This window comes from Camelus ferus, chromosome 17 (assembly GCF_009834535.1).
Source record: "Camelus ferus isolate YT-003-E chromosome 17, BCGSAC_Cfer_1.0, whole genome shotgun sequence".
Classification (NCBI taxonomy): Eukaryota; Metazoa; Chordata; class Mammalia; order Artiodactyla; family Camelidae; genus Camelus; species Camelus ferus.
The window spans coordinates 35,577,927-35,596,316 of NC_045712.1; the positions used below are offsets into that span (position 1 = coordinate 35,577,927).

The following is an 18,390-nucleotide window of genomic DNA, read 5'->3' on the forward strand; positions in this document are numbered from 1 at the left end:
TAGTTTCTGATGAGAAGTCTGCTGTCATTCTTACTATAGTACGGTGTGGTTCCTTCTCTGCTTTCAAGATTTTTGCTTTGTCTTTAGTTTTCGGGAGTTTAGTTATTATGTGTCTTGGTGCGGGGGTTTTCTTGGAGGGAGGAGATTATCCTGTTTTAGATTCAATTAGCGTCTTGATTCTGCAGACTTATGTCTCTTGACAAATTTAGGAAGTTTTCGGTCATGATTTCTTCAGGTATCTTCCCATCCCTACTTTCTTCTTCATCAGCTTCCGAAACTATGATTACAGGAATGTTAGCCCTTTCACTACAGTCCCACAGGTCCCTGGGACTCTGTTTGTTTTTGTTTTTGTTTTGAGTCTCTTTTCCTTCTGATGTTCAGATTGAGTAATTTCTATTGTTCTGTCTTCTAGTTCACTGATTCTTTCCTCTGCTTCCTCCATCCTGATGTTGAACCCTTCCATTGAGGGTTTTTTTTTTTTTCAGTTATTAGATTTTTTTCAGTTATTAGATTTTTCAGTTCTAAAATTTCCATTGGTTCTTTTTTTAAAATCTCCTGTTTCTTTGCTGAGACTTGTTACTTCTTCACTGATTTCAAACATGTTCCCATTTGCACACTGAAGCATATTTATGATGATCACTTTAAGATATTTGTCATATAATCCTAACTTCTCTGTCATCTTGGCATTGGTATTTATTGATTGATTTTTAAAATTTAATATGAAATCTTCCCAGTGGTTTTTGATTGAAGTGTGGATATTTTAGGTATTGTGCTATGAGGCTCTGGATCATGTTTAAGTCCCCTGTTTTATTCGGCTTTATGAGACACTGCTCCAGCAAAGGAAGCAGGGGCGATGAGGAGAGGGTATGTGGGCTCATTCCTTCCAGGTGGGAGAAGGAGTCCAGGTTCTCCACTAGGCTTCTGTGACCGCTGAAGGGGATGGTTCTGGCTCCCCACCAGGTCCTCAGGGATAACTTCCTGGCTGGGCGGGGTAGATATGCCTCCACTGATGCTGTGGGGTTGGATTTAGGGCTCTCATCCCCACCTGATGGGGATGAAAGTCCCTACTAGGGACTGTAGGGACACCACCCCAGCGGGGGGTTTGGGTCACCTTGCTGTAGCCTGACAAGGATAGGAATTTTAGCTCACCACTCAGCCTTTGCTGGCTAGAACGGGAACAGGGTTACAGTGTTTTGGCTGCTGTTTGGCTGCAGTAGAGCAGTTATTGTCTAGAAATTTTCTATTTTGCTAGGCTGTGCCTTTCCTGTCTTTTTGGCTAGATGCAGTAGGCTTTTATTGTCGCTTTTTTTTTTTTTTTTTTTTGTCTGTGCCCATTGGTGTTTCTGAGTTGCCGACTTCTTCAGCTTAAAGTCTCAGATATATATGGCCAAGTGAAAACCCAGGGAACTCATTCTTTGGGTCCTGGGATTCCAAAGAATTCTAAAGAACAGCCGGCCTGCTTTTACCTCTCCACTTTTCAGAGTCATCTTATGTCTGTCTTAAATATGACATCCAGGGTTTTAATTGTACTTAGCAGAAGAATAGGGAAAAGTTCCTGTACCCCATCTTCCTTGAAGCAGATGCCTTAGTATGTTTTAAAAGCTCTCCAGGCAGCCAGCACTGAGAGCCACTTGTCCAGGCTGTATGCTCCATGGGGACAGGGATTGTGTTTATCCTTTCCCTATTGTAACGTCTGTACCTGATCCCTTAATAAAGACTTTTTGGATGGATGATTGATGGAAGAAAGGAAGGGAGAATGGCTGGGTAGATAGATGGATGGTGAATGAATGAATATCAGAATAGAACTGACAGCCAGACTGGTTCACATGCACCTGTGCCCCAGTACGTACGTATCCCTGTCTAGAGACCGGTCTGACTTGTCCCAGAACCAGCGGGAGGGCTTGACCAGCAGGGGGTGTTGAAGAGCCCTGGTGTGGGGCTGGGGTGGCCACTGTGCAGTCAGGCACTGAGTCACTTGACTGAAGGAGACGGAGACCTTAAAGAAACACCTGATCACCCAGGAGCCCTCTCCAGTAGACGCCATATCTGCCTCTCCTTTCTCTTCTGCCAGCTCTTTTATTTACTTCAGTATCAATTTATTTTTTTTCTTAAGAAGAGGACAGCCTGGATAACTTTGGTCTTTGAGAGTGCCTTTCTCAAGGCTTAATCTCCTGGGGTTTGGAACAGAAAGAAAACATTATTCATCTTTACCCGAAATGGTACGGGTGCGTGTGCTGGGCCTGATGCTGTGTTTGCTGCGTCCTTGACTAATGTTAGCACGGATGTTCATAGTTCTAATTCCATGAAATCTTTTTAAAAAGCATTTATTCACTTCCCTCTCTGTCTCCCCTGAGTGAAAATAGAGGTGAGTGAGGGCGGGGTGGAGCGGGTGAGAATGGACTGCAGCTCTTTTGAATGTCTTAGGAGGTGGGTATCACTTGGGCCTTTAAATGAGACTTGTTCTCCAGTCACCTTTGGGGCTTAATGCCAGGGAACCAGTAAACCACGGAGTCTCTGTTTCCACATCTCTAAAATGGGGCCAAGAATTATTCCTTTACTGTGAGGTCACCAGCACTGTGAGAATTGAATGAGGCACCAGGGAAACCTCCAAGCCCAGGGCAGGTATGTAGAAAGTCTGTGAAATACTACTTTTCTTTTCCTTCACTGTTTTTCTAGGCAGGAGATTAAGAGATAATGGAGCTGGGTTTTTATGCTTCTTTTCCTTGCTGGTTAGTGATGATCATCCTTCTACCTCCTTTTCCTGTGCCTAATTTAAAAAATCCCAGCCTGTCACACCAGCGTTGAGGGGGATGGAGGGGGCAGACAAACAGGCCAACAGGTCCACCCTCCCAAACTCTTCAGCCGAATTATAAGATGAGAGAAGATCATAGAGGCATGGAAGGAAGGGATGAATGGAGTTGAGTCATTCCTGTCCTTCCAGTTCTGATGATTAACTAGGAAGTTATGTGGAACATCTCACTGTGCCCTCTTAAACAGAAACCATGAGATGCATTTTATCTAAAACTTAGGACCAGCTCAAGTTGTCCTCCCCCCAGACAACTAGCTTGCTTTCATTTAAATGACGCTGGAATCTTGGAATTGATTCCATTTTCATCTTTGCCCTGGCTTCGGGGAAACTCAGAGTCACAATGGGGGCCCAACTATAGTGGTTCTTAGGAACTACCCTTAATTTCATGTTTATTTGCCTAACGCTTCTTTATTTCCTTTGAAAAAAAAAAAAAGCCTGGTGGTAGGTAGGTATTTTGGGGAACAACACTAGTGTATCAAATTAGATTTTTAAAACAGACAGATCTGGAAACCCAGGCAGCCTCTTTTTTGGACCACTGAATTTCTCTCTTTTCTCTTTTTTAATTAAAGTATAGTCAGTTTTACAATGTTGTGTCAATTTCTGGTGTACAACATAACATTTCAGTCATACATATACATTCACATATTCGTTTTCATATTCTTTTTTATTATCGGTTACTACAAGATACTGAATAGAGTTCTCTGTGCTGTACAGTAGGTCCTTGTTGTTTATCTACTTTATATACAGCAATGTGTGTCTGTTAATCCCCAACCCCTAAATGATCCCTCCCCACCCGTTCCCCTTTGGTAACCATAGTTTGTTTTCTGTGTCCATGGAGTCTGTTTTTGGTATGTAAATAGAATTTGTATCATTTTTTTTTAGATTCCACATATCAGTGATATTATATGGTATTTTTCTTTCTCTTTCTGGCTTACTTCACTTAGAATAATGATCTCCAGGTCCCTCCATGTTGCTGCAAATGGCATTATTTAATTTTTATTTTATTTTTAACAATTTTTTAAATTGGGGGGCTAGAAGTAGTTAGGTTTATTATTTATTTACTTGAGGGAGGTACTGGGGATTGAACTCAGGACCTCATGCATGCTAAGCATGTGCTCTACCACTGAGCTATACCCTCTCCCCTTGAATTTCTTGTTTTAACAACTTTATTGAGGTAGAATTTATATGCTGTGAAATTCACCCATTCTCAGTGAATCATACAATTCAATTATTATAAGTCAATGTACAGAGTTACACAGTCATCATAAAAATCCAATTTTAGGGCATAGCTGTCACTTCTAAAGACTCCATCCCATCCCCACCCCCAACCCCAGGCAACCCCGATCCGCTTTCTCTGTGTATAGATTTGCCTGTTCTGGACATTCCATGTAAACGGACTCATACATGCAGCCTTTCACGTTTGGCTTCTTTTACTGAGCGTGACGTTTTTGCAGTTTTTCCCCGTGAGAGCGGGGATCAGTACTTTGTTCTTTTTTTTAATTGACAAATACCATATTTTGATGATCCACTCACCAGCGGATAAACATTTGGGTTGTTTTCACTTTTTGACTATTATGAATAGTACTAGAAACATTCACTCACAAATATGTGGGCATATGTCTTCAGTTCTCTTGGGCATATATCTAGATACAGAGTCACGGAGTCACCCGGTAACTATGTTTAACTATTAAGGAACTGCCAGGCTTTTCCACGGTGGCTGCACCTTTTTGCATTCCCACCAATAGTCTGTGAGGGTTCTAATTTCTCCATGTCCTCATCAACACTTACTATTTAAAAGTATCATCATCCTAGTGGCTGTGAAGTGGTGTCTCACTGTGGTTTTGATTTGCATTTCCCTAGTGGCTAATGATGCTGAATCCTCTTTTCATGAGTTTGTGAGCCATCCCGATATCTCTTCTTTAGTGAAATGCCTATTCAGATCCCTTTCCGATCTTTAAATTAGGTTATTTGTCTTCTTATTGAGTTGGAAGGGTTCTTTATGTATTCTGGATACATCAGATATATACTCTTATCAGATAGGATATACATATATTTTCTCCCATTCTGTAGCTTTGCACTTTCTTAGGGGTACCTTTTGAAACCCAGAAGTTTTGAGTTGTGATGAAGTCCAGTTATCAATTTTTTCCTTTATTGGCTGTGCCTTTGGTGTTGTTTCTGAGAAATCTTTGCCTAACTCTGGTCACAAAGATTTTCTTCTACTTCTTCTAAGATTTTGAAGAGGTTTAGCTCTTACATTTAGGACTTGTGTCAGTGTTGAGTTAATCTCTGGGTATGGGGTGAGGGAAGGGTCTGAATTCATCCCTTTGCACGTAGATATCAGTTATTCCAGCAGGTGCATCATTGCATTTGTCTGCTGCCTTCTGACCCTTCCTCTGCTTCTGCCTGGAGGTGAGCAGCACTGCCCCTCAGTGGCAGCTTCCACCCTCACTTCCCCATCTCTTCAGTTCAGGAGACCAAGAGTCTTGACTGCAAAACCCCAATTCTAGCTTTTCAGAAGAGAATTGGACTGGTCGAACCATTTTGAATTCGGTGAATACCTCTGGTCCAATCTTGTGTGCCTGGGGGCGAGTTTACACAGTATCACTTTGGCAGCCAGGACCCCATCCCCGCCCAGCCGCTCCCTGCATGGGTGAGAGGAGGCTCATTGTAAGCCAGGCAAATGCCCCCAAAGATGTCTCTCTGGGGTCCCTATCTCATATGCAGTATGCTGGATCCCCTGTGAACCAGCTCCACATTTCCAGCTCAGGGCTTGTAGGTCAGATCCCCCAAATTAGTTTTTGTTGGATCTGTGTTTAAGTGTTTGAGAAAACAAATGAAATGATTGAATAACTGACAACATTTACAAACAAAAAGATTTCATGTGAAAATCCAGTTTTTATGCTTCATTTTAAAAAATAGGCAGATCTGGATCGGCCACAGTAGGTGGCATCAACGTGGCAGCCGTCCTCTTCAGACAGAGGGTGTCCTCTCCCGGTTGCCCCAGTCCCCACCACTCTGCCTTGTTCCACACACAGTCCGCTGTTCTTCTTAACTTTTCCTCCCCGACTCTAGCCATTTGAATGTGTACCTCCACCCCCAGGAAAGTCTTCGGGGCCACTGCCAGCCCACAGAGTCATCTGCGTCTTGCGTCTTACCAGAGGCTAACTCTGAGCCGGGCACTGCCCTACATTCCTAGTCAGCCGCGTTCCTGCAGCGCTGGGCTCACATGGAGGTTTTGCTATTTGCAGTCTGCTCTCTGCACCACTGCCAGTGGCATTGATGAACCTGAGTGCTTTATGGAAATGACGCCCTGACCAGATTCAATGAGAACATGCAGTCCTTGGGGTCCCCTCCTGCAGGGCGCCTCTGTTTAATGTTCTGGCCTACTTGACAAGAAGAACCACCCAGCGCAAATGAGGCAGAGGGCAGAGCAGTTTGGAATGAGGAGTGTTGGGTGAGGCAGTTTAGAATGTATCAAGAAAGGAACCCCAAACTCTGACTTTTTACTAAAGAAAATAAAAGATGTGCTAAGAATGTGGAAGACATTAAAAAAAATTTTCCCAGTGGAATAAATCTGTTTTATTTGGTTTTTAAAAGTGAGTGCAGTTAGTTCTCATTTTTCCTGTTACAGATGACTTCATTGTTGAAATCTTGGAAAATACAGAAGATAACAAACATCATTTACTACCCAGAGGAAAGCACCGTTAACATAACAGAGATTCACCCTCTCTCAGCCTGCTAGTTAACACAGCTGACAGCATTCTGTACGATGTCTGTTGTAAATTTAATTTCATCATAAGCATCTTCCCAGATCATTACTGGTGCTCCATGAATGTGATTATCAATGTCTGTATTTATCCCAAAATAGGTGTAGGTTCCAAATGTTAGATTATTTCCTTTTACATCCTAGCATAAACGAGGTTTCAGTAAGCATCTTTGTGCATAGATCTTCCTTCATGTTTTGGATTACAATGAAAGAAATACTCAGTTTCCAGGAAAAAGTAGGAAAGGTAGCTGAAAGGTAAAAATATTCATCAATAGGATAAATCTTATCTCTGATTTTTGTTGGTTTAAATATACTTTGAGAAATTTGCCCACACCTTCTGCACGTAGGTCCTTCTTCCCATGTCTTCTTTATGTGCGTCTCATGTTTTCAGAGCTCTGTCTGTTGAGCCTCCATCATGTGCCAGCACAGGAGAATGGCAGCGAGGAAGAGGTGTGGTCCTTGCCATCAAGGAGGGGTTGTCCTCTTCTTGGTCCTGGGTGTCGACCTGCAGAAACAGAGCTATTGGGCACCCTCCATGACCTGGGGAGAATTAGCTAAAGGAGGAATGATAAGATGGGTGGTGGAAAGGGAAGTGTTAGAAGTGTCATGGAACCCAGAAAGAGGAGCCACTAAGAGCTTCCAGGCAAAAGGCAGGGGAAATGGCAGAGGCATAAAGGGTAAAAGTGTGTCCTTCCACCTGGATCCATACTCCTCATTCTGAGCTTCAGTCCCTTCGAATGTTTCCCTCCCAATTCCTCAAACTCAGCTCTGAACTTTTATTCTTTCTTTAACTCATCCTTAAATTCCTCTTCCTTCACTTTTCCCTGCAAACTTCTACTCATCCTTCAAAGCCCAATCACCGATGTCCTTTTTGATATCCCCATTCTACCTTGGGAGAGGCTGTATCCCCCCTTCCCTGTCCTGCCAGCTGTGTTGATCTTACCTCAATTGTCATACTTGTCCCAGTTGCATTGTAGAATTTTTAATTTAATTTTTCTGATGCTATTCGTTTATCTTTTTGTCTTTCTTCTCATCCTAACTGACAAACTCCTTGAAGTCAGAGGCAGTGTATCAGTTAGGATTCAGTTTGGCTGTGTGTGATAGAAAACCCACGCTAACCTAGAGGGGGAGAGTCCTGCCTAGGGTAGCAGCTCCATGACCATCAGAGATCTCAGTTCCTTCCAAATTACTGCTTCCTCTTCCTCAGTTTGTGGCTCTTCCTCATGGTCCCAAAATTGCTGCTTAAGCTCAATTCATCCTATCAACATTCCAGTCAGCTGGAAGAATGAAAGGCCAAAGAAAAAACATCTTCCCTTGAGGGCTGCTTTCTGGAAGTTGCAAGCTCCATTTGCATTTGTATTTCATTGAAACTTAGTCACATGGTCATATCCAGCCACAAAGGAGCCCAGGAAGTGTGGTCTCTATTCCAGGCAGCCATGTATTCAGCTAAGAAGCAGAAGTATATTCCTAAATAGAGGAGAGCTGATACTGGAAAACTGGGAGAGATCAAGGATGGTTCCTCTAAGCTAGACGGGGCTGGCTGTGGGGTTGGTGTGTCACTTACCAAGAAATGGAAGAAAACACAACAGCTGCTGTTAAATGAGCACTTCTTGTATGTCAGGCACTGTACAGGATGTTCATCTCCCTTTTAGAGGTGAGGAAAACTGAGGCTTCGTGAAGTGAAGTATCTTGCCCAGCTAATTAGGGCAGAGGTTTACTGGTTTACAAAGCCTGGGTTCTTAACTGCTTCCCTATTCTACCACCCAGATGAGCTCCAAGCCTCCTGTGGACCAGCATTGCTGAAAGGGGAGGGAAAGCAGAGAGGGTTGAGGCCACTGAGAGCCTCCTTTAACGTGTAGCATCTCTCCAAATCCTCCAGTTCCTCTTGCCTCCCCTTCCTGGCTGTCAACAGGGATTCCTGCCCATTGGCCCCCTTTATCTAACACCAACAGTTGCCACTGAGAAAGCAGGAGTATTTCTAATTTGGAACCAGGTCCAGGCCACCTCTTCTTGGATACCTCCAGTGATGGGGAGCTTCTTTTCAATCAGGGCAATTCATTGCATTGTAAGACAGTATCTCTTTTTAGAAACTCCTTCCTTACCTCGAGCTGAAAGCTGTTTTCTTTGGCAGTTCAGGCTGCATATTCTTTAGTCAAGTTGTCAACGACATCATTTCTCTTCCCAGTGGATATCTGGCAATGTCTAGAGACATTTTTGGTTGTCACGTCTGGGGATGGGGGGGGGATGCTGCTGGCATCTCGTGAGCAGAGGCCAGGGATGCTGCTCGGCATCCAGCCCTGCACAGGACAGCCCCCACAACAAGGAATTATCCAGCTCGAAATGTCAGTAGAATGGAGATTGAGAAACTCTCAATTAGACAGACCTCGTTTTGAATCTTGGCTTCACCAGCTGCTTCCTGGCTGTGTGACCTTGAGTAAGTTGCTTCACCCCTCTGAGCCTAAGCTGACTGTTTCCTCATGTTTACCTTGGAGCTCATCAGAAGACCTTCCTGTGGGCTTGTGGTGGGCACTTAATAACCAGAATAAACCCCAGGGCTGGGCTCTTACTGTGGTTGCCGCCCAGTTGGTGTTCCCGGGTTGTGAAGAGAATTTTCTTATTTGCTGACACACGACTTGATTGGATTAGACTATTTGCAATCACTGTAGTGAAAATTCCACTGCAGCTCATGGTTTTGGGATGGAGTCACTGCCTTAATTCAAAAATGATGGCTTGTTTGTACATGTGGGCCTCTTGGAGTAAAGGGTCCATTTCTGTTTGTCACCAGGTTTTTGTCCCTGGGGGTTAGCAGAGCTCTCCCACCCCACTGTCCCAGTGGAGGCTCCCAACAGCCTGGGGTGGGGGTGGGGTGGGGGTAATACTATTTTCCCTACTTTACAGGTGAGGAAATTGGAGACCCAGGTGTTTACCCAAGCGCCACACAGCCCATCGAATGACAGAGCTGGGTGAGAACTCTCTTCCATGGCCCACTTCTCGAGGGACACAGTGCTGTAAAGAACCTGCGGGGGCCTGGTTCTTTCTTCTCCAGGTGCCTCCTCTAGCTTCCGTTCTCTCTCCCCAGGGCACATCCTCTCAGCAAGCTCGGCCTTGACCCCAGAGAGGTCACCTCAGAGCCTGGTGGAATGTGGGCAGCCCGCGGGGAGCATGGCCTCCTGTGCAGCCCGTGGTGAAATGCAAATCTGCGTCCCCGGACACCTCCCACTCTCTGCCTGAGTGTCTGGCGTCTCTTTGGCATTTAAGAGAGGGAAAACCATTCACAGATCGAGTTTCCAAAATGCAGATCCCCAGCAGAGGGGAAAGAGCCTCACAGGAGCAGTCTCAATGAGTAGAGCTTTTCGGGGACTGGGTGAGGGTAGAGAGACCAGACTTGCAGTCACCCAGGCACTGTGCTCAGGGGGACCCCACGCTGGTTTTGATGTTCTGCTGCCTCCGTCTTGAAATTCTTAATAATTTTAAAATGTTTCATTTTGCAATGAACCCCCAAATGATGCAGCGGGTCCTGGGTGGGACAGGCAGGCGGTGCTAATGTGGCCTCTGCTGTCCTCTTGGCCTTACATGATCCCTCAGACTCCCTCCTCTGTCCTGACACCCCCACCTCACCCCACCCCCGCGATCCTCCAGAGAGGCAGCTCCACGTGCTGCTGGAGGCAGCGCCAGGAATCCTTCTTCTGAATCCCTTGGCTTCAGAGGACAAAAATGGGTTTTCTTGTTCCCGAAACAGATCACTGAGCTGAAAAGGAACCTTATGCCAGGAGATATCTGTTGAATGAGTAAGTTCTGAGCTGAGATATTTCAGAGCCTCTTGTCTCTCACTCACTTATGTATTCACTTAAATCTTTCTCAATCCTCTGCTTTTATCTTTACCCAAAATAACATGTCCAAGCTATGAAGGAGAAAACTTGATAAAGAATTGAGCTTGTGGTGATAGTTAAGTGAGGAAGATAAACTTCTCCAACATTTTATTATGAAAATATTCATAAAACAGAAAAGGTAAAAGCATGATACAGCGAACAGCCATCAACCCACCGCCCAAGTCAGAAGTTAATGTTTTGTTCTTTGTACTTTATCATGTATCTGCTAGTTTACCCGTTCTTCTAACCATTCATCCATCCAGCTTACTTTCTGATTCATTTCAAAGTAAGTCGCGGACACCAGTAGGCTTCACCCCTAAGCATGTAATATGCGACACTAATTTTTAGTTCAGTGACCTCAATGCAATCAAGACAACTTTTGTTTTTTAATCAAAAAGGGAAACTATATAGATTTTTAGATTAAAAATCACTTTCTCTCAGATGTAACTGTGGAATGATGAATAGTATATATGCACAATGAAAAAAATTGTTTCCCTTTCTGTGTATGAGACGAAGAGAGAAAAGAGAAATAGAAAAGAGAAATTTCCTCTCGGCAATGAGGAAGGAGAAATGAGACGGTTCTGTGGGAGTGGGAGGTTAGGGCTCCCTTGGGAATGCCTAGCTGTGGGAGTGTTGTAGAGAAGCGCTTCCTCCTTCTTCCCAACCAAAATAAAAAATAACCCCTGAGATGACGCTGCGTTAGCCTCCTTTCCTCCTCCCCAAGGTGGCTGTGGACAATTCCAAGCAATCTGGACTTGGTGAAGGCTGAAGGTGAAGCTGTAAGGTCCTGGAGGTATGGGGTGGACAGAGATACAGGCTGAAGCTGTAGATTTGGGAGTTGTCCTCACAGAGGCGATGGCTGGAGTCGGGTGGGGTGGGTGGGTAAGACCCCCGAGGCCGACAGCAGAGGGTGATGGGAGCAGAGGGCAGGCCTGGGGCACTGGAAGAGAAGGTGATGCTATGGAAGAGGCCAAAGGAGTCGGACGGCTGCTCTGGCTGTGGCGGCTCGGAGTTGGAGGAGAGCGTGGAAATTTACCCAAAGCGAGACTCTAAAAAGGAGACCTGGAAAACCCTTTAGAGGGCACCCACCCCACCTCCCACATTTGCCCCATGAGAGGACACAGGCTGAGAGATCACTCAGCAACTTAGTGACACATCTGGGGCAAGATCAGTGCTGCCCCAGTGGTGCTTTTCCAACAAAGTAACTTAAAGGGTTCCTTCCACAAGAATCTTGGGGTCTTGCTTGTTTTTTTTTTAAGTAAAGTGTAGTTGATGTACAATGCTATGTATGTCACAGGTGTAAAACACACTGATTCAATTTTTATAGATTGTACTCCATTTATACTTGTTATAAAATATTGGCTATATTCCCTGTGTCGTGCATGATATCCTCGTAGCTTTTTTGTTTTATACATAATAGCGTGTACCTCTTAACCCCCACCCCTATCTTGCCCCTCCCCCTTCCCTCTCCCCACTGATAGTCATTAGTTTGTGCTCTTTATCTGTGAGTCGGCTTCTTTTTTGTTACATTCACTAGCTTGTTTTGTTTTTTTAGATTCCCATATAAATGATATCATGCAGTATTTGTCTTTCTCTGTCTGACTTATTTCACTTATCTTATCTGACTTATTTCCAAGTCCATCCATGTTGTTGCAAGTGGTAAAATTTCATTCTTTTTTATGGCTGAGTAGTATTCTGTTGTTTATGTATATCACATCTTCCTTATCCATTCCCCTATTGTTGGACACTTAGTTTGCTTCCATATCTTGGCAATTGTAAATAATGCTGCTATGAAGATTGAGGTGGGTGTACTTTTTCGAATTAGCATTCTCATTTTTTTCGAATATATACCCAGGAGTAGAATTGCTGGGTGGAATGGTACTTCTATATTTAGTTTTTTGAGAAACCTCCATACTGGTTTCCACAGTGGCTGCACCAATTTACACCCCCATCAACAGTGTCCGAGGGTCTCCTTTTCTCCACATCCTTGCCAATGTTTGTTATTTGTTTTCTTTTTGATGACAGATGTTCTGACTGGTGTGAGGTGGTGCATCCTTGAGGTGTTGACTTGGATTTCCCTCATGATTAGCAATGTTGAGCATCTTTTCGTGTGCTTGTTGGCCATTTGCATGTCCTCTTTGCTAAAATGTCTCTTCAAGTCTTCTGCCCATTTTTAATCAGGTTGTTTATTTTTGATGTTGAGTTGTATGAGCTGTTTATATATTTTGGATATTAACCCCTTATCACCCATAACATTCACAAATATTTTCTCCCATTCAGTGGGTTGTCTTTTCATTTTGTTGGTGGTTTCCTTTGCTGTGCAAAAGCTCTTAAGTTTAATTAAGTCCATTTGTGTATTTGGGGTCTTGCTTTTTATGTTTAAAAACCATATGAATTTAGCCTTCTACTCAAGAATTTATCTGGCTTTGTCTTAACATAAAAGCAATTCATTTTTGCTAAATTATCAGGAGACCTTTGCACTCTGTTAGTAGTTCTCAGTTTTCTTTAAACTCACACCACTTTTAGACTGAATTTAAAAATCTAAAAATGCCTTCTGGAAGTTTTGATACCTGCTTCAACCTCCCACTTCAATTAAGAATCACCTATTAACAGGATCCAATCTGTTTTTGGTACAGCCCCTCTAGCAAAGAAAGTTTTAGTACATATTACTTTGTGTAGTTTATGTAATAAAAAAATTTCAAATATAAAAGTAAAATGATAACTATGCTTTCTCAAATAATATAGCCCTCTTCCCACTTGAGCACCACTCATCTGAGGAGCTATGCCAGGTTTATTTCATTCCTCATGTGCCCTGATAAGCTCCCCCATATAGGTTAGGAGTGCTTTTAGACGCAAGTAAAAACTCCCACAACAGTGGCTTAAGCAAAAAAGATACTTAATTATTTCCCATAATAACCAGCCTGGAGGAAGAAGATTCCAGGGTCAGTTCAGCAGCCCAGTAATCACAGGACTCTGGGCTGGCATCTCAGTGGTTTTCTTGGCGTTTTCGTGATGGCCCCAGGATAACTGCCTTAGCCCCACACATCGCTTCCTGTCAGGAAGGAGGTGGCAAGTAAGAAACACTCTTTTAGTTGCTTTGCTCATTTGTCAGAGAGGAACAACTTTCTAAAACCCCATCTCTACCACGAGACTTCCCCATCTACTTCCTTGGCCACAGTTGTGTCTCAGACCCACTCCTAGACCAGCCACTGGCAGAGAGGAACCACGGCACTATATGCAGCTTAGACCAGTCAGGATGCAGCCCACCTCCCAGAATACATGCGACTTGGGACGTATACAAACTTGGCCTTGTTTTTGCCCAATTCCCTCACTAGAACGTGAGCTCTTAGAGGGCAGAGATTCTTGTTTTGTTTGCTGCTCCATTCCCAACACCCAGAACAATACCAGGAATTCAACAGTCTCGGAAGGAAGGAAGGACTGGCTAAGGAAGCGGGCATACAGGCTGTGGGTAACCAGCAGCGTCTGTCGCCCCGACAGCACGCACGCCCAGTCTGGTCCCCGTGACTGCACTAAGCGACTGCTGACCACCAGGCTCTGACCTGAATCCTTGTGTCTTTCCTCCCAGGGAGTGAACCCTAGCTGGAGGCTACTCTTGTGCCAATGACTTTTCCCAACTCCTCCAGCGTCTCGGAAGACACGATGAATGACAGGAACAAGACCGCCACGGCCGACCCCCAGCTGATGCCCCTGGTGGTGGTCCTGAGCGCCGTCTCCTTGGTCACAGTGGGACTCAACCTGCTGGTCCTGTACGCTGTGCGGAGCGAGCGGAAGCTGCACACGGTGGGGAACCTGTACATCGTCAGCCTCTCGGTAGCAGATCTGATCGTGGGAGCCATCGTCATGCCCATGAACATCCTCTACCTCCTCATGTCCAGGTGGTCCCTAGGGCACCCTCTCTGCCTTTTCTGGCTTTCCATGGACTACGTGGCCAGCACAGCATCCATTTTCAGCGTCTTCATCTTGTGCATCGATCGCTACCGCTCTGTCCGGCAGCCCCTCAAGTACCTGAAGTACCGCACCAAGACCCGAGCATCGGCCACCATCCTGGCGGCCTGGTTTCTCTCCTTCCTGTGGGTCATTCCCATCCTGGGCTGGCATCGCTTCATATCGAAGCCCTTGCAGCACCGGGAGGGAAAGTGCGAGACAGACTTCTACGATGTCACCTGGTTCAAGGTCATGACCGCCATCATCAACTTCTACCTGCCCACCTTGCTCATGCTCTGGTTCTATGCCAAGATCTACAAGACTGTGCGGCGGCACTGTCAGCACCGGGAGCTCATCAACGGCTCCCTCCCTTCCTTTTCTGAAATTAAGCCAAAGCCAGACAACCCCAAGGTGGGGACTAAGAAGCAGAGGAAAGAGTCTCCCTGGGAGGTTCTGAAAAGGAAGCCAAAAGATGCTGGTGGTGGACCTGTTTTGAAGCCACCATCCCAAGACCCAAAGGAGATAAAATCTCTAGGTGTCTCCAGCCCAGAGGACGGAGAACTGGACAAATTCCATTGCTTCTCTCTTAACGTTGTGCAGCCGCAGACTGAGGCAGAGGGGAGTGGTGGGGGCCATGCAGCCGTCAATCAGAGCCAGAGCCAGCTCGAGACAGATGAGCAGGGCCTGAACATGCATGGGGTCACTGAGATCTTAGAGGGTCAGATCCTGGGTGACAGCCAGTCCTTCTCCCGGACAGACTCAGACACGCCCACAGAGCCAACACCCGGGAAAAGCAAATCGAGAAGTGGGTCTAACACAGGCCTGGATTATATCAAGTTCACTTGGAAGAGGCTCCGCTCGCAATCGAGACAGTATGTGTCTGGGTTGCACATGAACCGGGAACGGAAGGCCGCTAAACAACTGGGCTTCATCATGGCAGCCTTCATCCTTTGCTGGATTCCTTACTTCATCTTCTTCATGGTCATTGCCTTCTGCGAGAGCTGTTCTAACCAGCATGTGCACATGTTCACCATCTGGCTGGGCTACCTCAACTCCACGCTGAACCCCCTCATCTACCCTTTGTGCAATGAGAACTTCAAGAAGACGTTCAAGAAAATTCTGCACATTCGCTCCTAAGGGAGGCTGCAAGGGGGTACAACCAAGTGATGCTTACGATGTCCCTGAAGGAAATGGAGGGGGAAGGCCTGTGTGTGGCCGGCACCTGGCCTTTCTGGAGTCAAAAGAATGGTCTTAGGGGCTGGGTAGTTTGGAAGTTCAGAGGCACCACTGGAAGATCAGCAGATGGCGGTGGTCAGCAGAGAGCGCATACAATGAGAGCAGAGTATTTCCAAGAGAATCGAATCTGGATGAGCTCTCCTGCTTCTTGGGAAATGTGGGAGCCTCAGACTCTCATTGTAATGCAAGCTTTCAGACTCCAATTAATTGGCAACTGAAGGAACACGTGGGTAGAGTTCCGGTGGAGAATTAGACAGAACTCTGGAGCCTCCGTGGAATGGGGCTCTGTGACTGTGCAGAGACCTTACACATGCGGATAGATGCTGCCTCCTGCCAGGGGTCTCCTGGAGAGCGTGACAGCTATTCTACTGTGGCTGCCAGTTCTCGGAATGCCTCTCTTCCGAGCCTCTTAAAAGAGACCCTGTGTCTGAACCACCTGGGAAATTCTGCCTTATTATTTCTCACTCACGCACATCTTAGAGCTGATCGGAAGTTCTGCAGCTTGCATGTCCATCATTTTCAAAGCCAAGTTCCTTTTAGTGATTAAAAAAAAAAGGTTCAAAGCTGCCCTCAAAAGAAAGAGAAAAGGAATTTTTTTTTCCACTGGCTGTTCATTAAAAACAGAGAAAAGGGGGAATGGGGAGAAGACAGCCATACTTCTTAAGGGCTGTGCTGGGTTGATCTCATTTAAGTCCCACAACACCCCTCAACAGGAGGGTGGTGTTACTTGAGAAGCAGGTTGAAGTGCAGCAAGGTGCCTGAGGTCACAAAAGCTAGTTATGTGAGAGCCAGAATGCACAGCCTGTGGTTTCAGCTGATCATAACATTTTCTCCAAAAGGCAAAAATTTGTACTATTAAGTACGTATGTACACACACACAATTCTCAAGAATATGTTGAGAGCAGAAACAGTTGACATAGAAGATGTCTCTGTGGCCCCAGAGGTGATACTTTGGCAGGGACCGTGTGCGTTTTTACCTGTGAGTTCTGCTGTGTTTGTCCAAGAGAAGTCATCCTGGCCTTTTAGAGTCACACCTCTTCAGTAAAAACTCGCAAAGGCATGGGAACACACCGTTTTACTTGGTGTTTATATTGTAATCTGGTTGTGATTTATATTTTAAAACTTGATGCTAAATTATAATGTATGTAACCAGTGGGAGTACCTGTACGAGTTGGTATTTTACGTCTTGTGTTCCCATCTGCATGATCTGTTAAAATGAGAGACTTTTACCTACCTAAAATATATTTGAAACTATACTGTTACAAGTTTGATTTAATTTATTTTTCCGAGTCTCTTGGACTGAGAAGATACATTGAAATGTGGTGTCAACTGTTACAAGATCTGCTACAGGTTTCTCTTTAGTTTCAGATCACATTTGTAAACGTCTTGAGTAAAGGACTAACTTTTTGTAACAAGTTCCACTCTCTAGTTTGATCTCTCAAAACTCTTCTCCCTCAAAACTGGGGGAGCTAAGGAGACTTTTGTCCTGATTTCGAAGCTGCAGGCGGTATGTTTCCAGGTCAGAAACCTGGGAGAATTGCTTCCAGGATCCCTCAGGACCAAGGAGAACTTAAAAGGACCCGCTCGCACGGACAGGGGCTCAGTGCCAGCGGCTGATGCTGATGAATGGTCGAGGCAGCTGGTGAAGAGAAGCGGTTACCGGCTCTGACTCCGGGTCAACGATACCTGGATTTGAGTCTGACAAGAACAGGAAATGGCCAGTATAAATTGTCAGAGCCTAAAACACAAGCTGCAGTGCTGTGTACAGCATTTACGGCGCTTGTAGAGTGAATGGTACGCAGTGGGGCCTCATATGTGGTTTGAAAGTCTGCTGAGTGTGTACTGCGTGCCAGGCTCTGTCCTTCACCACTGTTATCTCATGGAATCTTGACAGCAGCCTCCTGAAGCAGGTTTCTGGGTTTTTATAAATAGGCAAACTGAAGCACAGAGAGGTCAGCAAGGACAGGCTCCAAGATCTGATCCTGGGCGGGCTCCTTTTCCACAGTATCAGCCCACCCTTCCTACTCCTGCCTGTGTGGTTGGATCTTGAATTCATGAAAGACAGTGGATGATGGTGCAGACATACTCAGCCCTAGCCCACTTGGAAAAGAATCAGCAGCTGATGGCTTACACGAAATCCATTTGAAACCAGGCTCTCTGCCCTCAATATGAAAATAAATACCTTCTTGGAAAAGGCTGTCAGAGACCTTGATTGTAGATACAAACTTGCAGACTCAGAAGCCCCTTTGAGTTTCTTTTCATGGGCTTACAGCTGATAAGCTTAAAGCCTGTTCCTCCACTGACCAATTTCCAAATGCTAAATGTTGGCTTCTTTTTAACTATTTACAAGGTTTACAACAATGCATGTTGGATGAGGTTTGTAAGAGCAGTTTTCTACAACTGCTGTGAAGTTAGAGTAACTGATTTTTGTTTTTCTTCATAGCCAGATATTGAGGAAGTTTCAATGTTTTGTCCCCAGAACACTGTTCTTGCACGGAGAGACCGAGCTGCAGAGAGGGGAGAAACAGCTAAAGAGGCTGCAAGTGAAGAGGGGAAAACCAGGGGCAGAAATAAAAGGAAACTAGGAGCGGAGGTTGCGGAGGGGGGCGGTTGGAGAGGAAGGACTAAAGGGAAGAGTTGAGAGACAGCAAGGGACAGAAGGGGGGGCGGATAATGTGTAGAAGGACAGAGATGGGGAGACGTTAAGGGGCAGAGAGATGGAGATGTTTGGGGGAGACGAGGTGAGAAACTGAAGAATGAGAAGG

At 45.2% G+C, this 18,390-nt stretch overlaps 2 protein-coding genes across 14 annotated transcripts in view; both read left to right on the forward strand.

Annotated features, from left to right (window-relative positions):
• The window catches only part of HRH1 (histamine receptor H1), an 88,262-nt gene extending 71,222 nt beyond the window's left edge, over positions 1-17,040 (forward strand). For 6 of the 13 annotated variants that reach the window (XM_032458984.1, XM_032458977.1, XM_032458981.1 and 3 more), the window contains one exon: positions 14,031-17,040. In XM_032458984.1, the coding sequence (XP_032314875.1) occupies positions 14,066-15,526 (1,461 nt within the window). In that variant the 5' untranslated portion in view covers positions 14,031-14,065 and the 3' untranslated portion in view covers positions 15,527-17,040. Of the gene's footprint in view, positions 1-9,473; positions 9,622-9,654; positions 10,364-14,030 lie in introns of those variants that run through there. The other 7 variants (XM_032458983.1, XM_032458982.1, XM_032458980.1 and 4 more) reach the window with 5 other exon arrangements.
• ATG7 (autophagy related 7) overlaps positions 1-18,390 on the forward strand; it is a 307,849-nt gene that overhangs the window by 58,002 nt on the left and 231,457 nt on the right. The window lies entirely within an intron of this gene.